Raw genomic sequence first — 24,381 nt, forward strand, 5'->3', positions numbered from 1 at the left:
CTCAAGTGCTTGGAGAATATCAAATTGCTACAAATAGTACAGCTAAACAAAATAAAATAAGAAGGGTATGCATGTTCTGATTTGTGAAATCTAGTAAAGAGTTGGTGGCTTTTGAATTATAGTGGAGTGAAATGGATCGAACAGGCATGGTTGAAAGTGGTTGGTGCCAAGCCCTCAAGGTGGTTGATGTTAAGCCTTCAGAAGTTCAATTGAGTCATTCATACCAATATTACTAGCAAAGAGGAGAAAAAAACTGCTAATGTGAATCATTTTCACCACAAAAAATGAAAAGAATATATTAATTATAGGAATATAACATTTGTCAAGACAAGATTTAATGACATTACAGAAGCGTGCATCGGCCCAGGGAAGCAAAACCTACACTCGAAACTACTTGTATTTTTTGTATTATGACAAATAGAACTTGAAAGAGAGGAAGATATTGATCTATATATAACCCATATACATAATGTTTTATTCTTGCCAAGACTCCAATAGAGACAGCCTGCTGATTAATCTATACATGGTGTCCAGCTTCCTGTAATTCAGGGAAAAAAATTTAGCCCTTCTTAGCATTCTTGAGGTTGCGAACTGTCATTACCAGCTGTTGCCTTTCCCCTTCTACCTCAGCAAACTTGAGACTTATCTCTGAATATCTCTCTTGCATTTCCTTCAGTTCACCTTCCATGGATTTGTTCTTTTCCTTCAATGATGTCATTTCCATTAACAAATCATCAAGTTCAAATTGTTCTCTTATGGTCATAGCAGAGGCTTTGGGTTGTTCCTCCAATAAAATTTCATCCTTACTGTCACACAAACAAATAAACAACCAGTAAATTGCTGCAAGAAAAGGTCTAAAACAGTTTTATTGCAATCATGCTCATGGAGCAAAGGTGAACAAAATTGACTAAGAGAAATAAAGTTTTCTTCCATTTAGTCATTCATACCTCTCAATTAGCGGCATCCCCATCCCATTTTCTTTGGACATTAATGCTGTAGTGGTCAAATTTTCAGCCGCACTTCTTATTTCTCCAGGCATATCACCATTCAAAGCTACCTGTATTCCAAATCAATGAGTTTTCCTCAATTTTTGCTTACTATTACATTGGATGATATTAAAAAGCTAACTCAAGTTTGACTTGGGACGACTATCCAACTCAACTATTTTCACTGCAAATAATGCCACCAATGCTATTGTAGATTCACAGTTGTTGAAAACAACTAATAAATTACTCTCACAATGGTTGAACATGCTGATAACTACACCCCTAAACTAATAAATCCCAGTGTGCAATATTGAATACAGAGTTGCTAACCTTTTGGAGTTGGTATTCACAAAAGCTTTTGCTACTTTGGTTGAGATCTTCCATTCTGCTTTCCAGTTCTTCAATTTTATTCTGAAGGTCCTTTTCCTTCTCCAAAAATGAATTAGTTGAGCTTTCTAGAGCAGTTTCCTTAAGCTTTATTTGTCCCTGTCAGATGTAAAACTTCATCAGTACATTATGTCATTTAGTATCATAATTTTAACAAGTAATGACTAAGACTACGATAAAAATTTCAACATATTCAGATTGTGTGGGATGGGTAATGTTGCAAAATAGTCTGTTCTGTGGTCTCTACAGTAGCATTCTACACCTGGTCTACCATTTACTCTAAGCATTTGCTACTCAGAACTCTTTTCTGTTATGCTACTTTGAGTTGCAAATTTACCTCGAGCCATTTTATTTTCTCCTTCAGACTTGCAACCTCTTTAGAGCCACGAGGAACTGGAGCAGCTTTATTGTTTTTTGGAGTCGCTTTTGTTCCATCAGAAATAGGGCCACGTCCATTGCTATCCTTGAGCTTCTTCTCAACAGTGTTGAATGCGTCTTCCTTCTTCTTGAGTTCATTCTTTAGTTGAAAAACCTGCTTCCTGAGTTTCTCTTTCTCAGTCTCATCCTCAAACAAAGAACGTTTCATTTCATTATATCGAGCTCTAAGGTTTTCCAACTCAGCTTGTAAATTTCCAAGTAGGGTCTCCTTTTCATCCTTTAGATATGTCATACCATTTAGTTCCTCCAGCAACTTTTCTGCTTCCTTCCGCAGCAAAGCAATTGTCTTTTCAAGTTCACTTCTTTCCATTATCCCTCTTTGTACCAGCATCTCAGTTTTCTTTGCTGACATCTTTATCTGTTGAAACTCTGCTCTCAAACTTTCATTCTGTTCTGCCAGTTCAGAAAGTAAACCATTCTCTTCTGTGAGCCTTTCTATCTCAGCCATGAGTGTAATGATCTCCTGTGAGAGAACTCCATGAAATTCCTGCTCATGCTTTTCTTGATGTTTGAGCTGCTTGGATTTATCCTCAGTTTCCAACAGAAGCTGTTCCAACTGGCTTGTCTTCAAATTCAATTGGTTGCAAAGATCTTGCAGTTTTGCTTCATAATCATCTCTAATTGACTGGAGGTCTTCATTAGCTTTCTGAAGCATTTCTTCCAAATGACAGTTCTGCATTCGCAATTCACTGGCTTCTGCCATTGCTTTCATGGCCACCTTCTCATTTGCATCAAAAGTAGATGTCATTTGCTTGGAGAGCCTTTTAAATTCTTCCTGAAGCTTCTCAGCTGTATTAGCATTTTGCCATCTTGTCTTTCTCAAGGCTTCCTCTGCTCGGATGGCTCTCTGCTCCTGCTCAACTTTGGCCGATGTAATAACTTCAAGATCAGCTTCAAACTCCTGGGCTTGTTTCTCCAGTTCTTCTTCCAAGTTCCGAACTTGGGTTTCAAGTTCACTTATGGTGACTAAAGAATCTGAGAATTCTCTTGACTGCTTCTTGAGCTCATTTTCCAATTTCTCAACCTGGTTTTCAAGCTCGTTCATGGTAGCAAAAGAAGCTGAGCATTCATACTGCATTTTCAGTTGATCTTGCAGCTGGCTTTGCTCTAGTCTATATGAAATATCATGGTTTTCTTGTTTCAATATCTCATAGTCAAGAGCCAGCTGCTCCATCTGTGCCTCCAACTCATCTTTGTCCCTCCTATAGATCTCTATTTCACTGTAGAGGTCCATGACCTTTTGCTCCAGCAAGTAAACTTCCTTGGCATCGTTATGCTCCTTAACGAGGTCTTCAAGTGCTTTTTGCTCTTCATCATCGTCTGATTGGCATCTTGATGTAGCTTCCCTCAGTTCTTCCCCATTCTCAGTGGTTGCCAGTTTGTCAGAAAGATTGGATATTTCCAGATTTTTCTGCTCCAACATTTCATCAAGGTCACGGACAGCAAGGATCAGCTCAGTGTTTGATTCTTGAGTCTTCTGAAGCTGCAACCGAAGATTAGCGTTCAGGTCCTTTTCATAACTTAGTTCTTGTCTCAGTTCCTCAAGAAGAGCCCGTGGATCCCCACCCTCAAACTGCAACTTGTTTTTTATTTTTGCCTGGTCAGTACGTTTCTGAAAGGATCTGAGGTTTTCACATTCTGCCTTCAGTGCATCTCTCTCCTCTTTCAGGCCACCAACTTCTTTAGATAGATCCTGCCCCCTTTTCCTCTCCTTCACAATTTGCTTTCGAAGAGTCTGTAATTCCAACTCTGCCATTTCTGCCTGCCTGGCCAAAACAAGAAAATCAGTTTTGAGTTTCTCAATTGCAACATCTGGAGCCTGTTGAGACCTTTCTCCTGGAAGGATGTCTTGAGAACTGTTTATTGAGTCATCCGTACATACTCCCTGATCAGAAGCCACTGACCACTCACATAGTGACCTCTGATCTTCTTGATATGTTGTGGCCAGTGTATTTGTAGTTGGTTGATGAGGCAATGAGGTGTGGCTCAGAGAAGATACAAAGCTGGTAGGGTTCTGATGGATGTTATTATTCTTCGATACAATTTCTCTTGGGGTATCAAGTCCAGAGCTGCTCTCAGAACTTGATAGTGTAATGTCAGATCCACTCGATGCTCTGCGGTTGCTGCTCAATTCCATGTTGGATGTGGTTTTATTAAATGGACCATCCTGTGAAACAGAGAAGAAAAGAACGGTTTAACTCCCTTGAAAAAATCCATATCTTTGAGGTTTTTAATTCCTTCTATTATGCAAATGTCTAGAATCAAAGACACATTCTTAGTTCCTTCCCCTGCTCAAACAAAACCAAAATAAAATAAACCTAGAAGTATTCTTTGTTTGGATGGGATAAGACCTTACTTCAGCAGAATTACTCTTGACACTTCCATCTGCATCACCATTGCTTAATTGGTTCCTCAAGATTTTATCCTGAGACTTAATTTTGGCATCATCACTTTCTTCAACCTCTCTGCAAGAATTCACTCAAGGGAAATTACACAAACAATTTTGATAGATTCAAACATTCAAAACCTGAATAAGTAAATAAAAGAATCAAAAGATTCATATTCACCTTTCATCAACATTTCCCTGTATCCTCTGAATGGAAACCTATTTGAAGGACAACACCACATTTCAGTAAAATCTCTACAGCCAGCAGAACTTAATAAGACATTTCATGATATGGGCTTAACTTTCAATGACACTAAAAATCAGAAGCCTAGGGAAGAACATTTTTTGAACTTCATTAAATAATCTGTGACAAACATAAATAAGAGAGAGAAATGGAACACTAACATGCAAAACTGCACCAGAGTTTGAATTCTTCAGGGGAAGAGAAACAGAGGAAGGCTTTGTTGCCTCAGCATAATCTGCAAAATCAATGGAAACCTCTCCAACAAGACCTGCTTTTGAAGATCCCTACAACCACCCAAAATTAAGCTATAAAAATAAACATTTGATACCAAATAACATAAGAAGTTGAGAAAATGGCAAATATTTGTACCTTTGAGACTATAAAATGGTAGATTCTATCATTAATCTTCCCCGACTTGGGGTCCTGAACGAATTTCACTGTTTCATACACCGCATTTTCCCAATAATAGCTTCCGCCTTCAAGCCAAGCTTTCTCTAATTTCACTGTCGGCTTTCCCACATCCGCAGGAACCACAGATAGAAACAATGCCTCCACACCTAACTGAGGCACCTGAAAGAACATATTAAACTTCCTCAGTTCTCAAATCTCCCAATCACATTCCACATATTTCCTATAATAACGACTTTTATATTCACGTTCTACCCTAACCTTCAGTTTGATTGCTCAGAGAAGGGAAGAAAAGAGAAGAAAAACAGAAAACTGATTCTTTTGTTTACTGATGTTCACTTTCAGGAAACAATGAAAAACTCAAGTTTAACCAAACCGAATAACACAATTCTGAAAAATCGAGAAATTATCTCCTCTTTTCTTTTCCTACCTTTTCTCAGCAACCAAACGCGGCACAATTCAACTCACTACTCAACAAAATTCAACCACATTACCAATACCTGCGTTGCACGAAACTGCAATTTGAACACAGCCTTGATCTTGCTCTTCTCGCTCCTCCATCTCGCCGACTTGAACATCTTCGCTTGCCAAGTCACCTCATCATCTTCTCAAACCGAATCCAAGCTCCGCCGAGCTCAACCTGCAACCTCCACATTCATTTCATCGGACTCCGGCTAAACCCCCCGCCGCAATTCGCCAATGTCCACCAAATCGGAACCAAAAATGAGCAAATTCAAGTTGCAGAGCGCACCGAGTCAACACTGTTGATCAATCCCAGTTCCACTCATTCGAAGCTCCGGTCTCATTAGATCTGAAGCCTCTCCCCACTCATCTGACTCTCTATCTCTGCAGCATCACTCTTCCAGTCTCCCATCAAAAGAGAAAAAGAGATGAAAAGAAAAAAGAAAAAGGAAAATAAATTGAAGAAGAAGCTTCTGTAATAATCTATAATTAAAAAATATTTACAAGACGTTTGAAAGTTATATAAAGATGTCTGCTATTCGTAAACAAGGAGAAAATGGACATTGATTTACGCAATGGACAGAAATACCCTTCTGTTGTCCTTGCGTGTGAGGTGAAGGCTTGTTTGGAAAGAATACTTTTTTGTCTCTATACTGGTTTGGGCATAATTTCCAAGCACTAACCTTCTGATTTTTAGAATCATTTGAGGGTTGAATCATTTGATATTTGATTAAAATTGTTACTGTCCAAGGGTAGAATTGGAAGGATATGTTTGATAAGTTAATAGACCACGCGCCACCCAAGCTTTAGAAGGAAGGATCATAATTGACTGAAAACAAATTATTATTGTATTAAGCTGTATTCCACTGTCACTTTTATTACTTTTTCTTCTTTCTTTTTTTACAAAATAAATATAAAATAAATTTGTTAATAAGTGCTAGAAAAAGACTGAAACACCCTCGAGAGTCCAACATCAAAAATCGTTCACGAAATCCTCGAGGGATCACCTTGGCATTCAAGTCATTTACGAGGTAGCTAGGGAAAGATCTGTAGGGGTACTTCTGCCATAAATTCTAGAAAATGAAGTAAAAAGGATAGTATCGGCATATCATAAAATAAAGGGGCACTACAGTCATTTAACATCTCATATAATTTTAATGTGCCGACGAAGTCCATAGGGGGACCGCGGGCAAAGAGAGAATAAGGTAACGCCAACGGTCTCATCTCACCATGAAACCCCCCTACGTACTTCATTTATTTTTTTTATTTTTCAAATCTTAAGATAATGACATTATAACTAAATGAAATTCTTTTCCTTAATTTATTATATTTAAAAAATTTATATAAATATTATCTACTTTAAGTTTAAATAGTATTACAATTTTAAAACACGTTTAATGATAAAAAAAATCTATATTTATATAATATCATAAACTTTTTTCTCTATTCCAAGTAAATTATCATATATATAAACTTTATTATAAAGTATTCTCTAGAAGGGGAGTTCTTACACCGACTTGTATATTGACTTCATTGAGTTGTAATTACAGTAAAAACAATATAGTACGATCTGATCTCACCATGAAACCCCCCTACCTACTTTATTTATTTTTCTTATTTTTCAAATCTTAAGATAATGACATTTTAACTAAATGAAATTCTTTTCCTTAAATTAATATATTTAAGAAAATTATATAAATATTATTTATTCTAAGTTCAAGTAATACTATAATTTTAAATTATTTATATAATATCATAATTTTTTTTATCTATTCGATGTGGGATATCATATATAAACTTTATTATAAAGTATTATTTAGAAGGAGGGTTATTACACCGACTTGTATTATCAACTCTATTGAGTTGTAATTACATAATTAAAACAGTAATTTTAATTAAATAATTATAAAAAAGATTTTTAAAAAAATTATCCCACTTGGAACATTTAATTTTGTGTACTTCTATACAAGGAGAATGTGCAATTTAAAACCAGGCGATCATATAATAAAGTAGTACGGACACACAAATTAAATGTTAATATTTCTAAAAGAATATGGCCTTCAAGATTCATGCATGAAAAATGTACAATTGTGGTCCTACTGCAAACCACGTGGTAGATTTTACATGTAATATTGTAGTACCTTGAGTATATAACCACTAAATAAGATAGATAATATTAAATTTTACTATAATGTATTTATACTTTTGGAGCATATGTATAAAATGTAACCACCTCGCGTTTTGGTAATCCATGTTAGGTGGGAGATGACGCAGCTACATAACTGTAAAGTCACATGTCAGGGGGGCAAAAATGATTCACGGAAATGCCCAATACTTAAAATAAGACAATATTGGTGCCTTTTCTTTGTCATGTTTGTTCAGTTCAAGCACGGTATCATGATTCAACTTAGGAGAAGGAAATAAATATAAATATTATAGACTATGCTTAATAGTGGTTTTTGGTAAAATAGTATTTCTAAAATCAGAAGGAGATGAAGAAAGTCTGTGAGAAAATATTTTGTATAAAGATTTTTGTTAAGTTGTAAGAGACGCAAATAAAAGGTAATGATAATAAAGTTTGTTGTGATTCTTCAATACAATATGAATTTAATATATTTTTTGCAAGTTTGGGTTAAATATAAATGGGTTTAAATCAAATTCGTGTCATCCTATATAACTTGTTTAATAAATAGGTAATTTTTTGGTCAACTTAAGTAATAATATGATCCAAATTAATTAATTTAATAATTTTGTCATTAACTTAATTATATTTTAAAATTATTTAATTCATATTTGATTAACTCAATTTAAGTATTATAATAAGGGATTGATTTAAATCGTTTAAATATGTTACATCACATGTTACCTATTTAATAATTAGATAGTATTTGAGTTTATATTTTTTACACGATTATTATTTGTGTCGGATTTGGATTGAGGTATGTAGTTAAATATTTGAACTTTGACACGATACAAACACAGTGCACCACATGAGTTGGTGGAAGGATGGTAGCCTTACAAAAGAAAATGTAAAATACAAAATATGTTCGTTGTAAAATGAAATTGAAATTATAGAAATATAAAAGGTTGCTAAAATTTGAAGAAAAATAATGGGAAATAGGTAGAGATATTAGAATCGGAGGGAGTATGGTACGTGGGTTGCTTTCACTTTCATGTCCAGCTTTACTTGGCTTTAAAGCTGCTCATATGTTGGGTGTGAGGGGTGGTCACTGGTCACTGGTTTCTGGTCTTAACCACAGTTAATCAATACACCCACGTGAGTTTAAGCGTGCATCTCCCGTCACCCAGTATTTATTATTTACTAGTGACTACCCCTCGGCCCTCATCCCATGTATGTCTGAAAATTTAGTACTACTCAATTTGACGATCCAAACGCCACTGCCAACTCAACTGTCCCCCAAGTCCTGAGTTCTGAGTCCTGACTCGCTTTCTTCCCAAACTCCCCTCTTCAACTGCCAACTTAACTGCCCTGCTCCCTACAACAAATCGGGTCCACATATCTTCTCTCTGATGGGGTGCACCCTCCCAAGGCCCATTGGGAGTCAGACCATGGGCCCAGGCTTTCAATGCTCTAGGCCCACTCTGTCTCTTCCATCATAAATCATAATCTCCTCCACCAATTCACGGAGTATTCTGCTATTCATATGATGCTTTGCCCCTCCCTCTAATTTGATATATTTTTCCATAATTTCCATTTATTACTTAATTATTTAGATTTTTAATTATTATTCAATTAAATATCTAAATAATTAAGTAATAAATGAATAATAGATATCAAATTAATGAATGTTTTAAATGATTTGACACACAAAAAAAAAAAAATTATTAAGATTTTTTGTTTGGTACAAGGGAAGTAGTACCTACTTTTTCCTAATATCATATTAAATTGTTACAATGTCGATAATTAAGTACCAAAAACAACCCCAATGAGATAATTTAGCCAATTATCACTCATGTTTTGTCATTTAAAAAAAATAAATTATGTCCCCATAATTTATCTTTTCATCCATAATCATTTAATTTTTTTGGTATATAGGATTAGAAATATCATAATAACATATTTAAAAGAAAAAGAATTACAATTTTAATAAGAATGAGTTTAATCACTCCATATAAATGGTGAAAAGGTGACTCCTTTAAAAAACTTAAAATTAAAAAAAGAAAAAGAAAAAAAAAGAGGGCAAGTGTTAGGAGAAAGGGCACCATCTTCACATAAGAGAAAGTGGTGGGTGCCAATAGAGGGATTGGTGGCAGAGAAGATGTGGATGTGAAGGAAGAAGATGGGCATCATCATCACCCAAGATGATGGTCCCCTTTCAACCTTTCTTACTTTCTTACAAGGACTACCCTCATCCCTTTCTGGCTTATCCCCTTTCACTCTCCCAACTCCCTTCCATATTTCCCATTCCCTTACCATTTCATACTCCACATCCCATGACCTAACTAAAGCTTTATTTGGATCAATTGGCCTAATAGAGAAGAGCCTTTTTGGGCTTATTATTAAGCTATCATCAAGGGAATCTACTAGGAAAGCATGGGTCATTATTGCTTGTGGGCTTCACTACATGTACTAATAAAAACTTACCCAAAACAGATGTGAAAGAGAAGATTACATTACACATTATCAATCAAATCAATTATAAGACAAGACTCCTAGGGCATGTACCCACCTTAATGCTGAAATTTTAAGTCATCATTAATCTTGATTTTGTTGACTTTATGGGTTAGAATGAATTCCATGTTGTCAAATTTAAATAATTGATATAAGACCAATAAGGTGTAAACTCAAATGCTATCTAAAAATGTCTTTGAGAGTCTCAACAATACATATTAAACCATCTTAATTTGACTTATCTTTTCTTACATTTATATTAAATATATTTAATTTTTATTAATTTAAAATTTCATTAAATACATTATTTACTTAAAATTAGAAGAGAGATAGGTAAAATCAATAAATGAGGATAATAGGAGAGTTCAAATTGATAGTGGTCAGATACATGACTCAAAATTAATACATGACTTTCTTCATGCATTTGAACTCCCGACGAATGAGAAATAAATTAATGTCAAATTTGTTTTGTAATTTTTGAAATAAGTAAAACATTTTTCTAATTAAAAATTTTGAAGTAATGACTTCATTTTTTTTTTTTTTATCAAAAATGTTTTGATGTATTGATTAATTATCGGATGTTTTTACTTTCAATACTTTAATTAAGGGTTCATAATCTAGTATTTTTATAACAAATGATTTGATTCATATTTATTTAGATTTAATTTTATTTCGAAGTCCTAAAAATTGGAGAGAAATATCTTCATAGCATAATCTAAATTACCCCACATTTAGCAAATCCACCATGCATGCAAACCAAACCAATTTGTCTCAAGAACTACATGTTGATTACCAATAAAGATACTAACCTTGCCAGCTTCTCCCATTTCTTTCATCCACGTGAACTAGATTTAAGATTTTCAGCTTTATCTTTTGGAGACACAATAATCACATGAAGTGAACTAGTGAAGTGCCATTAAGTTGGCTTATAGGTAAAGACACTAAAAAGAGAAAAACCTAGGCCACTTTCGAAGTAGAGAGCTGAATTATGAGCATATGTGGACTCATAGGAGACAAGAGAAGGTGGCCATCTGAAAGTGGCAGACCCACGCACACCCACACTAGAAGACCAAGTGGCTCAAAATTTTCAATACCCATGTCAACTCATGATGATCTGGTTGCCCCATTTTGCTTCCCCAAAAGAGGCTTCCAATATATCTCTTGGATGGAGAAAGTAAAAGTTGGGAATAGATGCAAAGGTTCCTAGCCAGTGTGCTAGCTAAAGACTTTTAAGTCATGTGCCACACAGCCAAGAAAATTGAAAAGGAGTCACGTGAGGAAAGCAACAACCATCTTCTCTTTCTCAAAGTGGGGTTTGGGTATCAGATGGAGTGTGTGTATGTGTGTGATTGATGGAGTCGTGGATCTTATCTGCAAACGAAATTAACCTTTGGGAAATGTCGGGTTCTGTTTGGTTACCCTGAAAATGATGGAGAAAGGGTGGGGATTTGTTTTTAGTTTTTTAACCAAATTGATTAATTTGACCGTAAAGTGACCTTACATGGATGGAAAGGCGAAGGCGTGTCTTGAGCTCATTATGGCACCATGCTACTAGTGGTGATGATGCAGGTGATGCAGGTGATTGGGCCTGTAATTTGGACACACTAGGGCCCAAATTTGGACCACCTAATCCTCCAACCATTAAAAAATACCCATAACTCTTTTATAATTATTATCATTGAAGACTATTTGTTTAAAGTACCAAAACACATCACATTGAATTGAAATTAATCTTAATTTTTTTCAGATCAAGTATCTTTTTAAATTACAGTCACCTTATATTAATATATTTCGAAGAGTTCAACGTTTATGTCATAAAATTGTATAAGGGCCCAAAATGGAGGCTTGACCTTAACAAGAAGGTTGACTAGTGGAACCATTAAGCCTGCAACGGTCAATGGGAACTACATTTAATATCTAAGGGTTAGTTAGGTGGCTGATTGGAACAATAAGTAAATATCTCCAATGCCTAGTTTGCTTCCAAACTCTACATTAAGGCCTCCCAAATTGATGAATTTTAAATTATCCTACATTCATTATTATTCATTATGAGAATGTTAAAATATTAAAAAGTGTATTTAATATTCTTCAACTTGCATATCTACTTAGGGTACGATTAATCCGAGTATCATTTTGTAATCCTTTATATTAAAACCAGTAACAAAGATTTTACTTTTCATCTCTTTCTTTGTATGGCTCGAGAGACTGTGATGTGTAAGATATCACTTAGGAAATCATTAAGTGTGAGTTCTCGGTTGAAGTTTTTGTTTCAAAAATAGGGTATTTCTTAAAAAGAGCGTGAAGGAAGAATTCCAACGTAAAAGTCTAATTAAAAGTCGTCATTGATATTAGAACCTTGGTTTGAGATTGAAACTTGAGGAGAATGATTATAAGTCGAATTGCACCAATTCACTATAAAAATTATTTATATTTTTCCATCCCTTTCTCTTTTTTATTTACTCGTGATTGCCCTTTATTATATTTATATTTGTATTTTTCTTGTGGGCATTTGCATTCATCTTAGAAACCCAGCAGGCTCAAATTTGTAAACGGGCCTGCAATAAATATTTGCAGCCCAATTGATAATAGTACAGAAAAACCCGAACAGCCCAATATGATCACAAGGCCCTTTGGGATCTTTACCATATTCTAAAATACGACTAAATTAAAATAATAATGACAGCAATCGGAGAGAAGATTACTTGCAGATTAAGCTAAACATCTACATTTGGAATATTTCTAACCAATCCATAAGGTTCTGACCATGCTTTTTTTATGTATTAATCATAGGCAGTATCTCGACCAACCCCCACTTCTATATTTCAAAAATACTGACTGATCAATCACATTATTTTCATAATCGAAGTTGGACCAAATCTCAAACAACCACTTTTGATGATGCCAAACAGATCATTACTCTAATCTTATGTAAGTTATAAGCTTAGATATTTGTTAATTTGTCCATTATTGATTAATTAATAATTTTGGATGCGACATTTCAAAAGTGCTTAGTGTGCCTTTTGTAAAATACATATCACACGTGAAAGCGATATTGGGTTCAACGCATTAGAAGGAATAGCTAGCTAGGGTTTCTTAATTTCTTTGATTAAGATTATTGTTTTCATATGAATGGGATTTGTTAATATCAGCTAAATATTGTTGCTCAATTTGCTATTAACATTATGACCCGAGCATTTTTATCATTTGATCATAATAATAAAGGGTATTAGAAATAAATTACGTATGATTAAAAGTACGTATTAAGTTTATTAATACACAATACCGTCTTTAGGAATCTCTAAAACATATGTAAAGTTTGTCAATTATAAAAGATGTCGGCTTTTAGCCTAAGGGTCAAACATAAGGGAGGCCAATAACTAGGTCTGGGATTCGATTCCCCAACTGAGTGCAACCATATATTATATGATAAATGGGCGACAAGGCAACCTTATATAAAGATTTTTCCAATTTATTTCTGTTTGTTGGATGGTACGAAAGTCCATTTTCCTATTGTAAGGTATGGCTCTACAAAAGTAAAACAAAAATATGATTATATATTCACATTTTCGGCCGGCCCTAGCAGGCCTGGCCGGCCACACAATCTTCTCTTAGCGTTCACATGCCTCATAATCTCTTGTAACAGCTTACAAAACCCTCCAACCCACCAATCCATGAGCTTCAATTCTTTCTTTCACTGAGAGAAAGGGAGGGTGAAAGATAGAGAAACTGAAGGAAAGAATGAGACAAGCAGGGACGTATTCAGGAATATTGAATGGTGGGATGTCAGGGAGAACCGGGCCACACTTGTTGCCCTTGGCCAGGATCAAGAAGATCATGAAGAGGTCTGGCGAGGATGTGAAGATGATATCTGGGGAGGCTCCGATTATTTTCTCAAAAGCCTGTGAGCTGTTCATAGAGGAGTTAACTCAGAGGTCGTGGAAGGTGACACTGCAGGGAAAGAGGAGGACACTTCACAAGGAAGATGTTGCCTCTGCGGTTATTGCTACTGATGTCTTTGATTTTCTTGTCAACGTGGTGTCTAAGTCTGGTGCTAACTCTGAGGATACTCCTGTTGTGATGGAGAGATGATGGGAATGCATGTCTTGGAAAAACTTTCTTTCACTTTCCTTCATTTTCTTGAGTTTGCGTTTGTTAATTCTGAGTATTCCTCTTGTTGTACAAGCATGGGATTTTATGATAATCATCCCAAAAGCCTTCATCACTACCTTTGATTTTGCGATCAGAAGCTAGCACCTGCCACTGATTCCAATATGCTAAGAAAGCATATAAAATAAAATAAAATAAGAAGTATTTTATATATTTTTTATCAATATATTTTTTCTTAAAAAATAAAAAGAAAAAAGAAAAAAGAAAAAAACGAAGCCAACATACAAGGGAGTGCAAACCGAAAATATTTATAATTTTTTTCCTTTTCTATTTCTCTTTTTATGTAATTTATGTACACTTCATGTGTTTGGTTCAAAAGAAAAAGATAAATAAGACTGAACTTAAAATTCTCTCCTCTTATGTCGAGACCACCCCCAAACGCCCACGTGGCAACCCCGCAGAGCATTCCTCCATGAGACACGTGACACATCAATCTCTGTTCGGACTCCCTCAGGGGGGTATGTGACATTCTTAAACTCGTCATCCGAATAACCCCACTCTCTTATCTGGACATCTTGTCTGGACCCAGTGCTAGCGTCTTAACCAAAAGTCTTGGCCGCGAAACGCAGGCCATCATTGTCTACATTGCTAGAAGCATGCTCGACGGGACCCTCTTGAGTCACTTCAAGCAACCTGTCACAGCCTACACCCCGCCGCCTGTAGAAAGAAAAGACAGGGATGACAACAAGTCATCCCTCCCACAATTCTGACAGCCACCTGTAGGACAATGATGGCTTTGCCACCACCTCAGCACCATCATGACAAGCCAAAAAGTCTTCCCACCATTAAAGAAGACAGAACTCCTGACACTATAAAAGGCTCTCACACAGTGAAAGAAGGTAAGCGTTCTTGCCCAACAAAGAAGGACCCAAAAGAGAATACACAAAGCGTTAGAGATAAAGGCTAACAAAACCATCGGAGGGTGTGTCCAGACCCCCTGTCCGAACATCTTTTGTAGATCGATTGAAACGGGTACCATCTTTAGTTGAGGAGGTGCGTCCATCTGGCAGTTGTAGTGGCCCCGGTGACACGAGGCTTCAACATCTGTGGTCATAGCATCCCTGTCCACTACCTGAACAAAGATGTCGTTCGGGAAGCAAAAGCGCTCACGGAACCCCCTCTCGTTTAGCTTGTCAGTAGGTTTCCCTGAGTAGGATTACCCGGATGCGCTTTTCCCACTGGGCCCAACTGTGCTGGACGAAATTACATCTTTTTTTGTAGGCATGGTGGAGCGTGGGGCTGAGACAAAACCTGCATGGTGAAATGCCAACAGTCAAAATAGAATTACCCGACCCCACAGCCCTGAGAACAACACCCCAGAAGGCTTAAAATAACCAAACTCCCCAAGCCCAACCCCTAACTCTACCCAAAAGACGATTCAGCCATTCACAGAGGCGACAAGGGGGCAACGGAAGCTACAGTGGGCTCAAAACAAAGCAAATCCCCCAAACCCCCCAAAAACCCCTAAACATTACCTCTAACCCTCAATTGCAAACAAATACCCAACAAGCCAAGGAAAATCGAAGAAACAGGAAGCTGAAGATGAAATGATAGAAACAGAAAACATACCTGGCATAAGCTTGCAACTGGAACGAAAGCCGAGATACAATCGCCCAAATGCACCGGTCGAGAAGTCGCGAAAGGGACACCGCTGACAGAAACCCTAGAAGGCGATGCTCAGTCAATGACTAGATGCACAAAGAAGCAGAAGGAAAAATGCAGCCACGGGGGCTGGATTCCCTATTTATGGGATGAGACTCCTCGGTACTCCAAACGACCAGGTGCCTAATCACATTGTTATTGAAACGACATGCCACCTGGAAATCATCCCAAGGACGGCGGCTTGCCATAAATACCTCCCCTCTCTCAGCACCACATGTCATGTAAACCCCAAAAAGAAACGAAGGGGTTAAATGCATCATTTTTAACTCGTCTTTTTTGCCCGGACAAAATAGCCAGGTTAAAAGGGGGGCATTGTAGGGACCACCCCCAAACACCCACGTGGTAACCCCGTAGAGCATTCCTCCATGGGACACGTGGCACATCAACTCTCTATCCAGACTCCCTCAAGGGGGCATACGACATTCTTAAACTCGTCATTCGGATGACCTCACTCTCTTATCCAGACATCTTGTCCGGACCCAGTGCTAGCGTCTAAACCAAAAGTCTTGGTTGCGAAACACAGGCCATCATTGTCTACACTGTCAGAAGCATGCTCGACGGGACCCTCCTGAGTCACTTCAAACAACCTGTCATAGTCTACACCCCGTCGCCTGTAGAGCGAAAAGACAGGGATGTGTCCGGACCCCCTGTCCGGACATCTTGCCCAACAGAGGAGGACCCAAAAGAGAATACACAAAACGTTAAAGATAAAGGCTAACAAAACCATCAGAGGGTGTGTCCGGACATCTTTTGCAGGTCGATTGAAGCGGGTACCATCTTCAGTTGAGGAGGCGCGTCCATCTGGCAGCTGCAATGGCCCCGGTGACGCGAGGCTTCAACATCTAACTAGTTTTTTTAACGAACAATATAATAAAAATTATCTAAAAATGAAAAGTATATAGCTTTGGATTCCTCATTCTTCATATGCAACTTTTTTTTTTCTTTCACCGAATTTCTTAGAAAAGGTTTTCTCTTAAAAGCCGACATAAAACCCTAATTTTTTTATACCCTAATTTTTTTATTGTTGTTTAACTTATAATACATTTGACAACGATGGAAGTGTTTTTAATGGAGATATTTTTTTGAGAAGTATTTTTAAGACGATTTCTCATAAAATATGTTTTCAAAAAACAATGTAATTTTCAAAAACTATAAGTGAGTTTTCAGATTTTAAAAGTATTTTCTAATTTTTTTTTTAAATATTTGATTACACTTTTTTTTTTTTTATAGTGTAAAACACTTTTTAGACTCTAAATGATTTTTAAAATCATAGTAAATTTTTTGAAAGTGTTTTTCTGGTTGGAACCATGAAGTGTTTTTCCAAAAAAGAATATTAAAAGTAATTTTTCAAAAGGATTTTTTTTTTATATATAATAATTTTTAAGGTAAAAGCACTTATTAAACGGCTAGTAGCGTTACTTATTTCACTTTTAGTGTTCAATGGTTTTTTCCGTTCTCCGTAAGATGCTATGAGTGACCATGGTTTCAACACTTCAAAAACAGAGAACAAACTCACCCACAAAGCTAGCCCATGGTAATTAAATAGAGAAACCATGCAGCTTCCGGGCAAAAAGTGAACCCCCAACCCACACCCATGCAAGCTTCTTTTGTCATTTTCATGGCAGAACTGCTCTCTTTCCCAGAAGCTGCTTACGTCATTATCTTATATATAACATTAAAAATCTCAATGCTTCCAAGTTCTCTTTCCCCTTCAAACATGGAAGTGATTGAACAAAAAGAAGTAAAACAAAGGAGAAAGTGAAACTAAAGCCAAATAAAGGGAAAAACAAAAGGTGGATTGCCGACAATAAACGTCCCCATTTCCAAAATGGAAGTTTTTTATTCATGATCCATGCCTATGGTTTGGATTGGTGGAGAAGCCCAGTACCGGGCCCTAAAGCACCATGGCCCAGCCCAACATGATCATGCTATTTTGTGAGGAAACTCTCTCAACAGAAGTGCCAAAATTCAATCAATCACAAATCCCAATTTGTAACCAAAGAAAAATAATCATAAAGACAAGCACCCATCCTTCTATTCAAGATCACAATGTACATATTTATATCTATAACAAAATTTTCATCAAAAAAAAAAACCATAGGCTCATAATCCTTGGCCAACTCTTTTATGCTGAAAAGCAGTTGAAGACGATGTTTTCACTTTGACCCAAAAGCTCTTTCTTCTCAACCCGGAACGTGGGCGACCGTACTTTCTTCTCATTCTCCATTCTCCTGTCGGATTCCTGCACCATCTCCGACCTGTTTCCGGTCCCAGCAGCTGCTTTTCTCTCCATCCTTCTCCTCACGACATACTCCTCAGGAATAAATACATCCATGGGGATAATTCCAAAATCTGACAGAACAATTTATAAAGATCTAGGTAGTAGAGAAGAAAGCTGATGAGAATAGGAGTGTAGAAGAGGTAGTGGGAGAAAGAAGTAAAAGCGGTATTTAAAGGGGGAGTGGAGATGGGAATCTATGGGCTTATGCCCCCCATGTTTTGGTTTAAACAAGCAACAGTTTCTACTTATGAAGAGGCATGCAGCAGACCTAGATGCGGTCGGTTTTCATAAAGCCCACTTTTTGACTCTTTGCTTACTCTATAACGTACGATCGCAGAGAGAGAGAGAGAGAGAGAGAGAGAGGGTGCTTGAGCTACATGTGTTCCTCACAAACAGGGGTTGAACCCGAGGCAAGTTCGGTGTCTCACATACTTTATTGTTTGGGTTTTGTGTAGTAAACTAAGTGATTCATGTCGATTTCTTTCAGGAGTACTAGGACTTTGCCAACTGCACTAACCACAATCATGATCAAAATCACAGAATTAAGTTCTCAGCAGGACGGCAGCCTGTGTCCTTGCATCATGAAAAATCATGGTATTTCTGATAGAAGAAGTGAAGACCATAATTTGGATTCATGGTGGAAGAAGAAGCTGCAATATTATATCATTTTCAGTATTGCTAATGCTTCAAAGTCTTTCAATCGTAATGAATCGAGTACATCCATAACTGTACTTGAACTGTTAGCGGTGATGATACCATAGTTCCTCCCGTTGCTATTACAGATGGTACATGAAATTTTCATATATATATATATATATAATAAAAAATATTTTTTATATTTATGTTTTATATTTTGGGAAACTTGTGTTTTGATGGATCATTTGGCAAATATATACTTTTGGGAATCCAACTTTATGAAATCTGAAAACCAGTTTTTAATTGAAAAATTATATCTTTTTTATGCACTCTGAGCTTGTTACATTTTTTATACCGAGATTGCCCTTTTCTTTCTTTCTTTTTTCTTTCCGTACCCACCATCCGCCTCTCCCTCCCGTGAAACCGGCCGGCCGGCGTCATCACCGGCCGCCACTCATACCTCTCACTGGCCGACAGACAAAGATTGTGTTTTTCAGCCTGACTCAAAAATCGTGGATTTAGAGTTTGTGAAATTTAAATCCAATGGCACAACAACAAAGAGACCCCTAGAACAGATCCAGAAAACACAAAGAGCAAAAAAAAAACAATTGTTTTGGATTTCCTTGGGGGTTTTGCATGGATTTTTTCGGAAAGCAAACGATGATGAATTTTCCGGGAAATCGAATGGGGGATGGATTTTCTTGGGAATCAAACGAGGTGTGAGTGGCGGCCGCTGATGACGTCGGTCGGCTAGTTTCACGAGAGGGAGAGGCAGATGGTGGTTAAGGGAGGAAAAAAAAAAAAAGGCAATCTTAGTATAAAAAATGTAGCCGACTCAAAGTACATAAAAATGATATAATTTTTCAATTAAAAACTGGTTTTCAGATTTCAAAAAGTTGGGTTCTCAAAATATATATTTACCAAATGATCCCATCAAAACACAAGTTTCCCTTATATTTTTTAATAATAGTAATAATAAAAAAATAAATAAAAAAGCATAAGAAAATAAATGTTGATTTGGGAATATTTTTGAAAATTGTTTTCAAAAAATAATTTTAAAAAATGTTTTTATGATTAGTTGTATGATACTTTTTAAAAATAAAAGTTTATTTAAGAATTTAGAATAATTTTGATATCTTTTTTGTGTTTTAAAATATTTCTTAAAAAATCTTTTATTTATAATATTTTATTTTTAATCATTGTTTATAATTATTTTTTAAAATAATTTTTAGAAAATAAATCGAAACAATTAAAATAAGTTTAAAAAAACAATGAATTAAAAAGGTGGTACAAGTCATAAGTCATAAATAAAGGGATGAAAATGTGTGATATATATATATATATATATATATAATTCCTATAACACCCCTAGGTGGTGGGAGCAACACTAGAAGACATTTCGGACATTTGTTGGCCATACAATGAAATTAAACAAGCTCTTATTCTTACAATTTAATCATTCAAGGTTGATTCTTAAACTTGGATGGAATACCTTCTAGATATTATATAGAAGTAAATTATAATTAAAATTACAATATGAAACTAGGGATTTTATTTAAAAAAAATATCATTTAAAACCTAAATTTTAAAATACAAGACTTTTAATTATGTTGCATGTTACTCTTATTTGTTCTATTTTTATATTAAACCCGTCTTTTAAACTGATAAATTTTTGTGAAATCTAATTTAATAGGAATAATGGTGGTTTTTTCTAAAATTATTTTTAATATTTTTAAAATTCCTATATTTGTACAAAAAGTGAATGAAACTTGTGAACTCGTATTTATAAAAGAATAATTTAAAAGTAATTATACGAGATTTGTTAATTATGACACCTTTTTTTTACCATTAATCAAAGGTAAATGTCTTAATCATTAAATTACAATGATCAAGATCCATTTTAGATATTGGGGTGCAAAATTCTTGACATATAGAAGCTATTAGCGTACCAAAAAGTCTTCCAAACAAAGACAAGCATGACCAAAATTGAAGAGAAAATACATGAGATGCATGGTATTTTCCAAAACCCTTTTTGACTAATTTGGGATAAGATCGTGTTCACCGACTTATATAATCATAATTAAACTAATTAATGATGGAAGTTAATTTTTTAATATATTATGAGTTGATTTTTCTTTATTAAGTTGAGTCCACTAAGTCCCCACTAACTTTTCAATTAATCATAATCAAGTCATCGAGCTTTGCCCGTTAAAATAAGTAGTAAAATCATAACTTGTCTCATCAAATGTTTTATTAATAAATCATTTATCAAAAATGTAAAAATAAATTTTATAAATGCTAGTTCAAACCCGGAACGAAACCACATGGTGTTCACGAAAGGAAATACCCCTTAGGAAAAGGGAAAAAACTCATTCATTATCATTACAACACTTGATAAATTGATTCATTTATACCCTTTTGAAATATGTTATCGTATTTTACCATTTTCTCAGTTCATTTTCTAACTTCATCATTAATTCAAACTTTATATTTTACTGTAAAATTTTATTTAGTGTCTATTTTTCATTTATTTATTTTTCAAAAAGGGCATCAAAATATTTGAAAACTTTTAATTCTCTGAAAAAACAATTCGAAATAGGTTATAATGGTAATTAAAGAGAACCATAATCATCGTTTGGACGAGTGGAGGGAGAAGAAAGTCCGTATCAATTTCCAAGCTTTGGTTTTTGGTGTTTCGGTGGGAGGACATGGGATTGGGAACCAGAGGAGCAAGCACGTCACGTGCAGCCACGTGAGAGTTGCTTTGAAATTTGGCAACACTCGATGGGCTTAACGCTAACTTCACCACATTCGAGAAAATATATAGCCACTCAAAATGGTTGAACCTTAGGTGTTAAATAATTATATTTTGTATTATGAGTATTACTATTATTATAGCGTCGGTCCAAACGGTGGGTCACGCTTGACTTACAATGGGCTCTGTTACTCTTAGTCATCGGTGCCGGTGCGTACCACCAGACATGAAATGTCACATGTTTCAGTATCATTTCAAGTCCATAGTCTTTGGTCGTTGGGAAGGTGGGGGCTAAGATCATGGTTGTTGGAATAAGATTTCAAATATCTCTCTATACATCACCGATTTATCCTCGATATCTCCGAATATGGATGTTGATATAAAATTTTGATTTTTTTCAAATATTTTATTGATATTTTATTTATTTTTAAATATTTCAATATTTTTAATAAAAAATATATACTTATAAAATTTATATTTTTTATCGAGGATATTAATATCAAATACGACAAATTATATATATATATCATCTTAAAAAAAAAAAAAACACTTTAAAATGTCTATTTTTTTTCCTTATATAATTTTTTACGGTTTCTCTTACTATTTTCAAAATTTTAATTAATTTTTACAAAATACCAATAATGTAAAATACTAAAATCGAAGTATATCCGATACATTCGTAAAATCAAAATACGATACATATGTAATGAGTGAAAATTCATATAAAATTTTATAAACTTTGTTAAAAAAATAAAAAAGCATAATTTCTTTTAGTCCTATAAAAATTAAAAATAATGGTGTTTATATTTTTTACTTAATTTTAAATAGAATTTAAACTTAAATAGTATTTAATTATATTAAGTATTTATTTTTAAAATATTTTATCTCTATTAAGTATTAAGAAGTAAAGAAAAACTAATAGGTTATTTTAATATTTTAAAAATAAAATATTTTGATTTTCTTATGTTTAGCAAAAAAAAAATTTAAAAATAAATAATAAATCAACAAAAATTTTAAAAACAAATCATCTGAAATTTGGAAACAAATTATTTTTAATTAAAAAAAAAAAAAACCTTAACTATAGAGTAATAAAAATACATTAGTATGTAGGATGAAAACCCATAGTCATAGAAATACAAAGTCAAAAAAAAAAAGTTAAGAGACTAAGAAAAGATTTTCATACACAAAGTTGAAAGAATCACTTACAAAAACTTCATCTTCACACCTTAACTTGTACCATCAGTTGTAGAATATTGCCTCTTCTTTTCTCTCTTCCGGACATATTTAATTCGGTTCTTCCATGCATCAAAGAATCTCTAGATGCTATCTATATTTGGGCTTTAAGACACCTAAAAGAACAACCCAAAATGTGGGCTTAAAAAAATCTCATGGGCTGAAACCCATATGGGCCTAGCCCAATAGTCCAATCAATCATTGCCCATGGCCTTGTTCATATGCTAAACCCTTTGCAACCTCTGAATTGCCCCTAAGTTCTGCGTCAAGTGACATGCGATGTCAATTTTGGTATACAGAAGATATTACAATGAATGATTTTTAACTGTTAGCTACAGAAATCCATGAAGCTTTAGAATCATGATTAATTAGGTGGGTTTTGCATGCCAGCTGATTATTACATGTACCAACTTTCAGCTCACTGAAATGGGTGGGCCCTGACTTTTTAGTTGTTTCAATGATACCCTCCAACTTCCAATTCTAATCCCATCCACTTCATCATGGCAATATTTAACCATTTCCACCGGCCTTCACACCACTTCTTCTATCACCCCTTAACGTAGGAACAATTAATTTAAATACAATTTATTTATTTTTTCTCATTCAATCCTTATTTACCATATCTCACAAAAATATATATTAAAATTGATATTTTCGAAAAACATGGGTTAATATATAGAGTCGACTTGGGTTAAAGTCTTAATGTCCTGTCGATTTTTAACCGATATTTTTAAAAATCGAGACTCAAATATCATGTTAAACTACAAATTTGATCCAAAAGATTAGGTTCTTAGATAATTGACTAATAATGTGCATCAAACCGAATTTAACTAAAACATAACCATATCAGGTGAAGCTTATGTTGTATATATATGGTCTTGAATTTGGTAAGAATGTGAAGTAAATATGATCCTAATGGTTGGTGAGGTGGGTCTAATAGTTAAATCCTAAGGTTGCCTATATGCCATCTAGAAGAGAGAAGGAATGTGAAATATGATCCAATGGTGGGTGAGGTGGGTCTAATAGTTAAACCCAACAGATAGTTATGAAGCCAAAAAAATAGCTGATTTAGGCTCAAATTAGTAGCTTAGTTTTAGGTGATGTTTAAATTTTTTGTAAGGCCATAGTGTGTGTGTGTGTGTTTAGGTATTGTTCAATTTCAAAGGGATAGCTAGGATGGTGATTGAATAATCCCACAACCTGCTTCTGGTAGTTAAATTGCCTTCCTTCTTAAGCATGACCCATACCCATCACCATTGAACTAAAATTCTCACCAAACTAGAACTAACCATTGCCATGAAAACCCTGATCCATTGATGAATGTACCCAATTGAGAATTGAGAAATCATAAGAGGTTACTAAAGCTATTTGATAATTAAACTGTTTTTTAAAATAGTTTTTTGTTCTTCAAAATAAAAATAAAAAGTAAATACTTTTGAGAATAAGAAAATAGAAAACAAATTTTATGTTTTTTGAAAACAAAAAATATATTGTTATAAGATAATATCTTTTAATTGGTTTTAGTTGTCTTGTGAGAATTATTTTAAAAGATAATTATACAAATATGAAAAATAAATATAATAAATCATTATATGTAAATTTTATTTTTAAAACATAAAAAACATGTTAAAACATTTTTGTTTTACAAATCATCATAGAAAACAGTTTTTTAAAAACAGTTTTTCAAAACACTTCCCAATGGA

At 34.8% G+C, this 24,381-nt stretch overlaps 2 protein-coding genes across 3 annotated transcripts; one reads left to right on the forward strand and one right to left on the reverse strand.

Moving 5' to 3' along the window:
* Positions 1-269: 269 nt before the first annotated feature.
* Positions 270-5,802, reverse strand: LOC100261513 (uncharacterized). 2 transcript variants are annotated; one of them, XM_010662604.3, is made up of 9 exons: positions 5,350-5,802; positions 4,811-5,011; positions 4,603-4,725; positions 4,379-4,416; positions 4,168-4,276; positions 1,711-3,978; positions 1,317-1,472; positions 948-1,057; positions 270-806 (listed from the first exon to the last, which is right to left on the reverse strand). In XM_010662604.3, the coding sequence occupies exons 1-9, from the start codon at positions 5,425-5,427 to the stop codon at positions 560-562; spliced, it is 3,330 nt and encodes a 1,109-aa protein (XP_010660906.1). In that variant the 5' UTR covers positions 5,428-5,802; the 3' UTR covers positions 270-559. The 2 variants fall into 2 exon arrangements, with proteins under 2 accessions (XP_010660906.1, XP_010660910.1); XM_010662608.3 differs by lacking the exons at positions 4,379-4,416; positions 4,603-4,725; positions 4,811-5,011; positions 5,350-5,802 and having other exon boundaries at positions 4,163-4,252.
* Positions 5,803-13,517: 7,715 nt separating this feature from the next.
* Positions 13,518-14,190, forward strand: LOC100266714 (nuclear transcription factor Y subunit C-3). Its single transcript, XM_002269323.4, has one exon. It carries the CDS (start codon positions 13,683-13,685, stop codon positions 14,031-14,033), a length of 351 nt encoding a protein of 116 aa, XP_002269359.1. The 5' UTR covers positions 13,518-13,682; the 3' UTR covers positions 14,034-14,190.
* The last annotated feature ends 10,191 nt before the right edge of the window (positions 14,191-24,381 follow it).

Source organism: Vitis vinifera, chromosome 2, assembly GCF_030704535.1.
Source record: "Vitis vinifera cultivar Pinot Noir 40024 chromosome 2, ASM3070453v1".
Taxonomy (NCBI): domain Eukaryota; kingdom Viridiplantae; phylum Streptophyta; class Magnoliopsida; order Vitales; family Vitaceae; genus Vitis; species Vitis vinifera.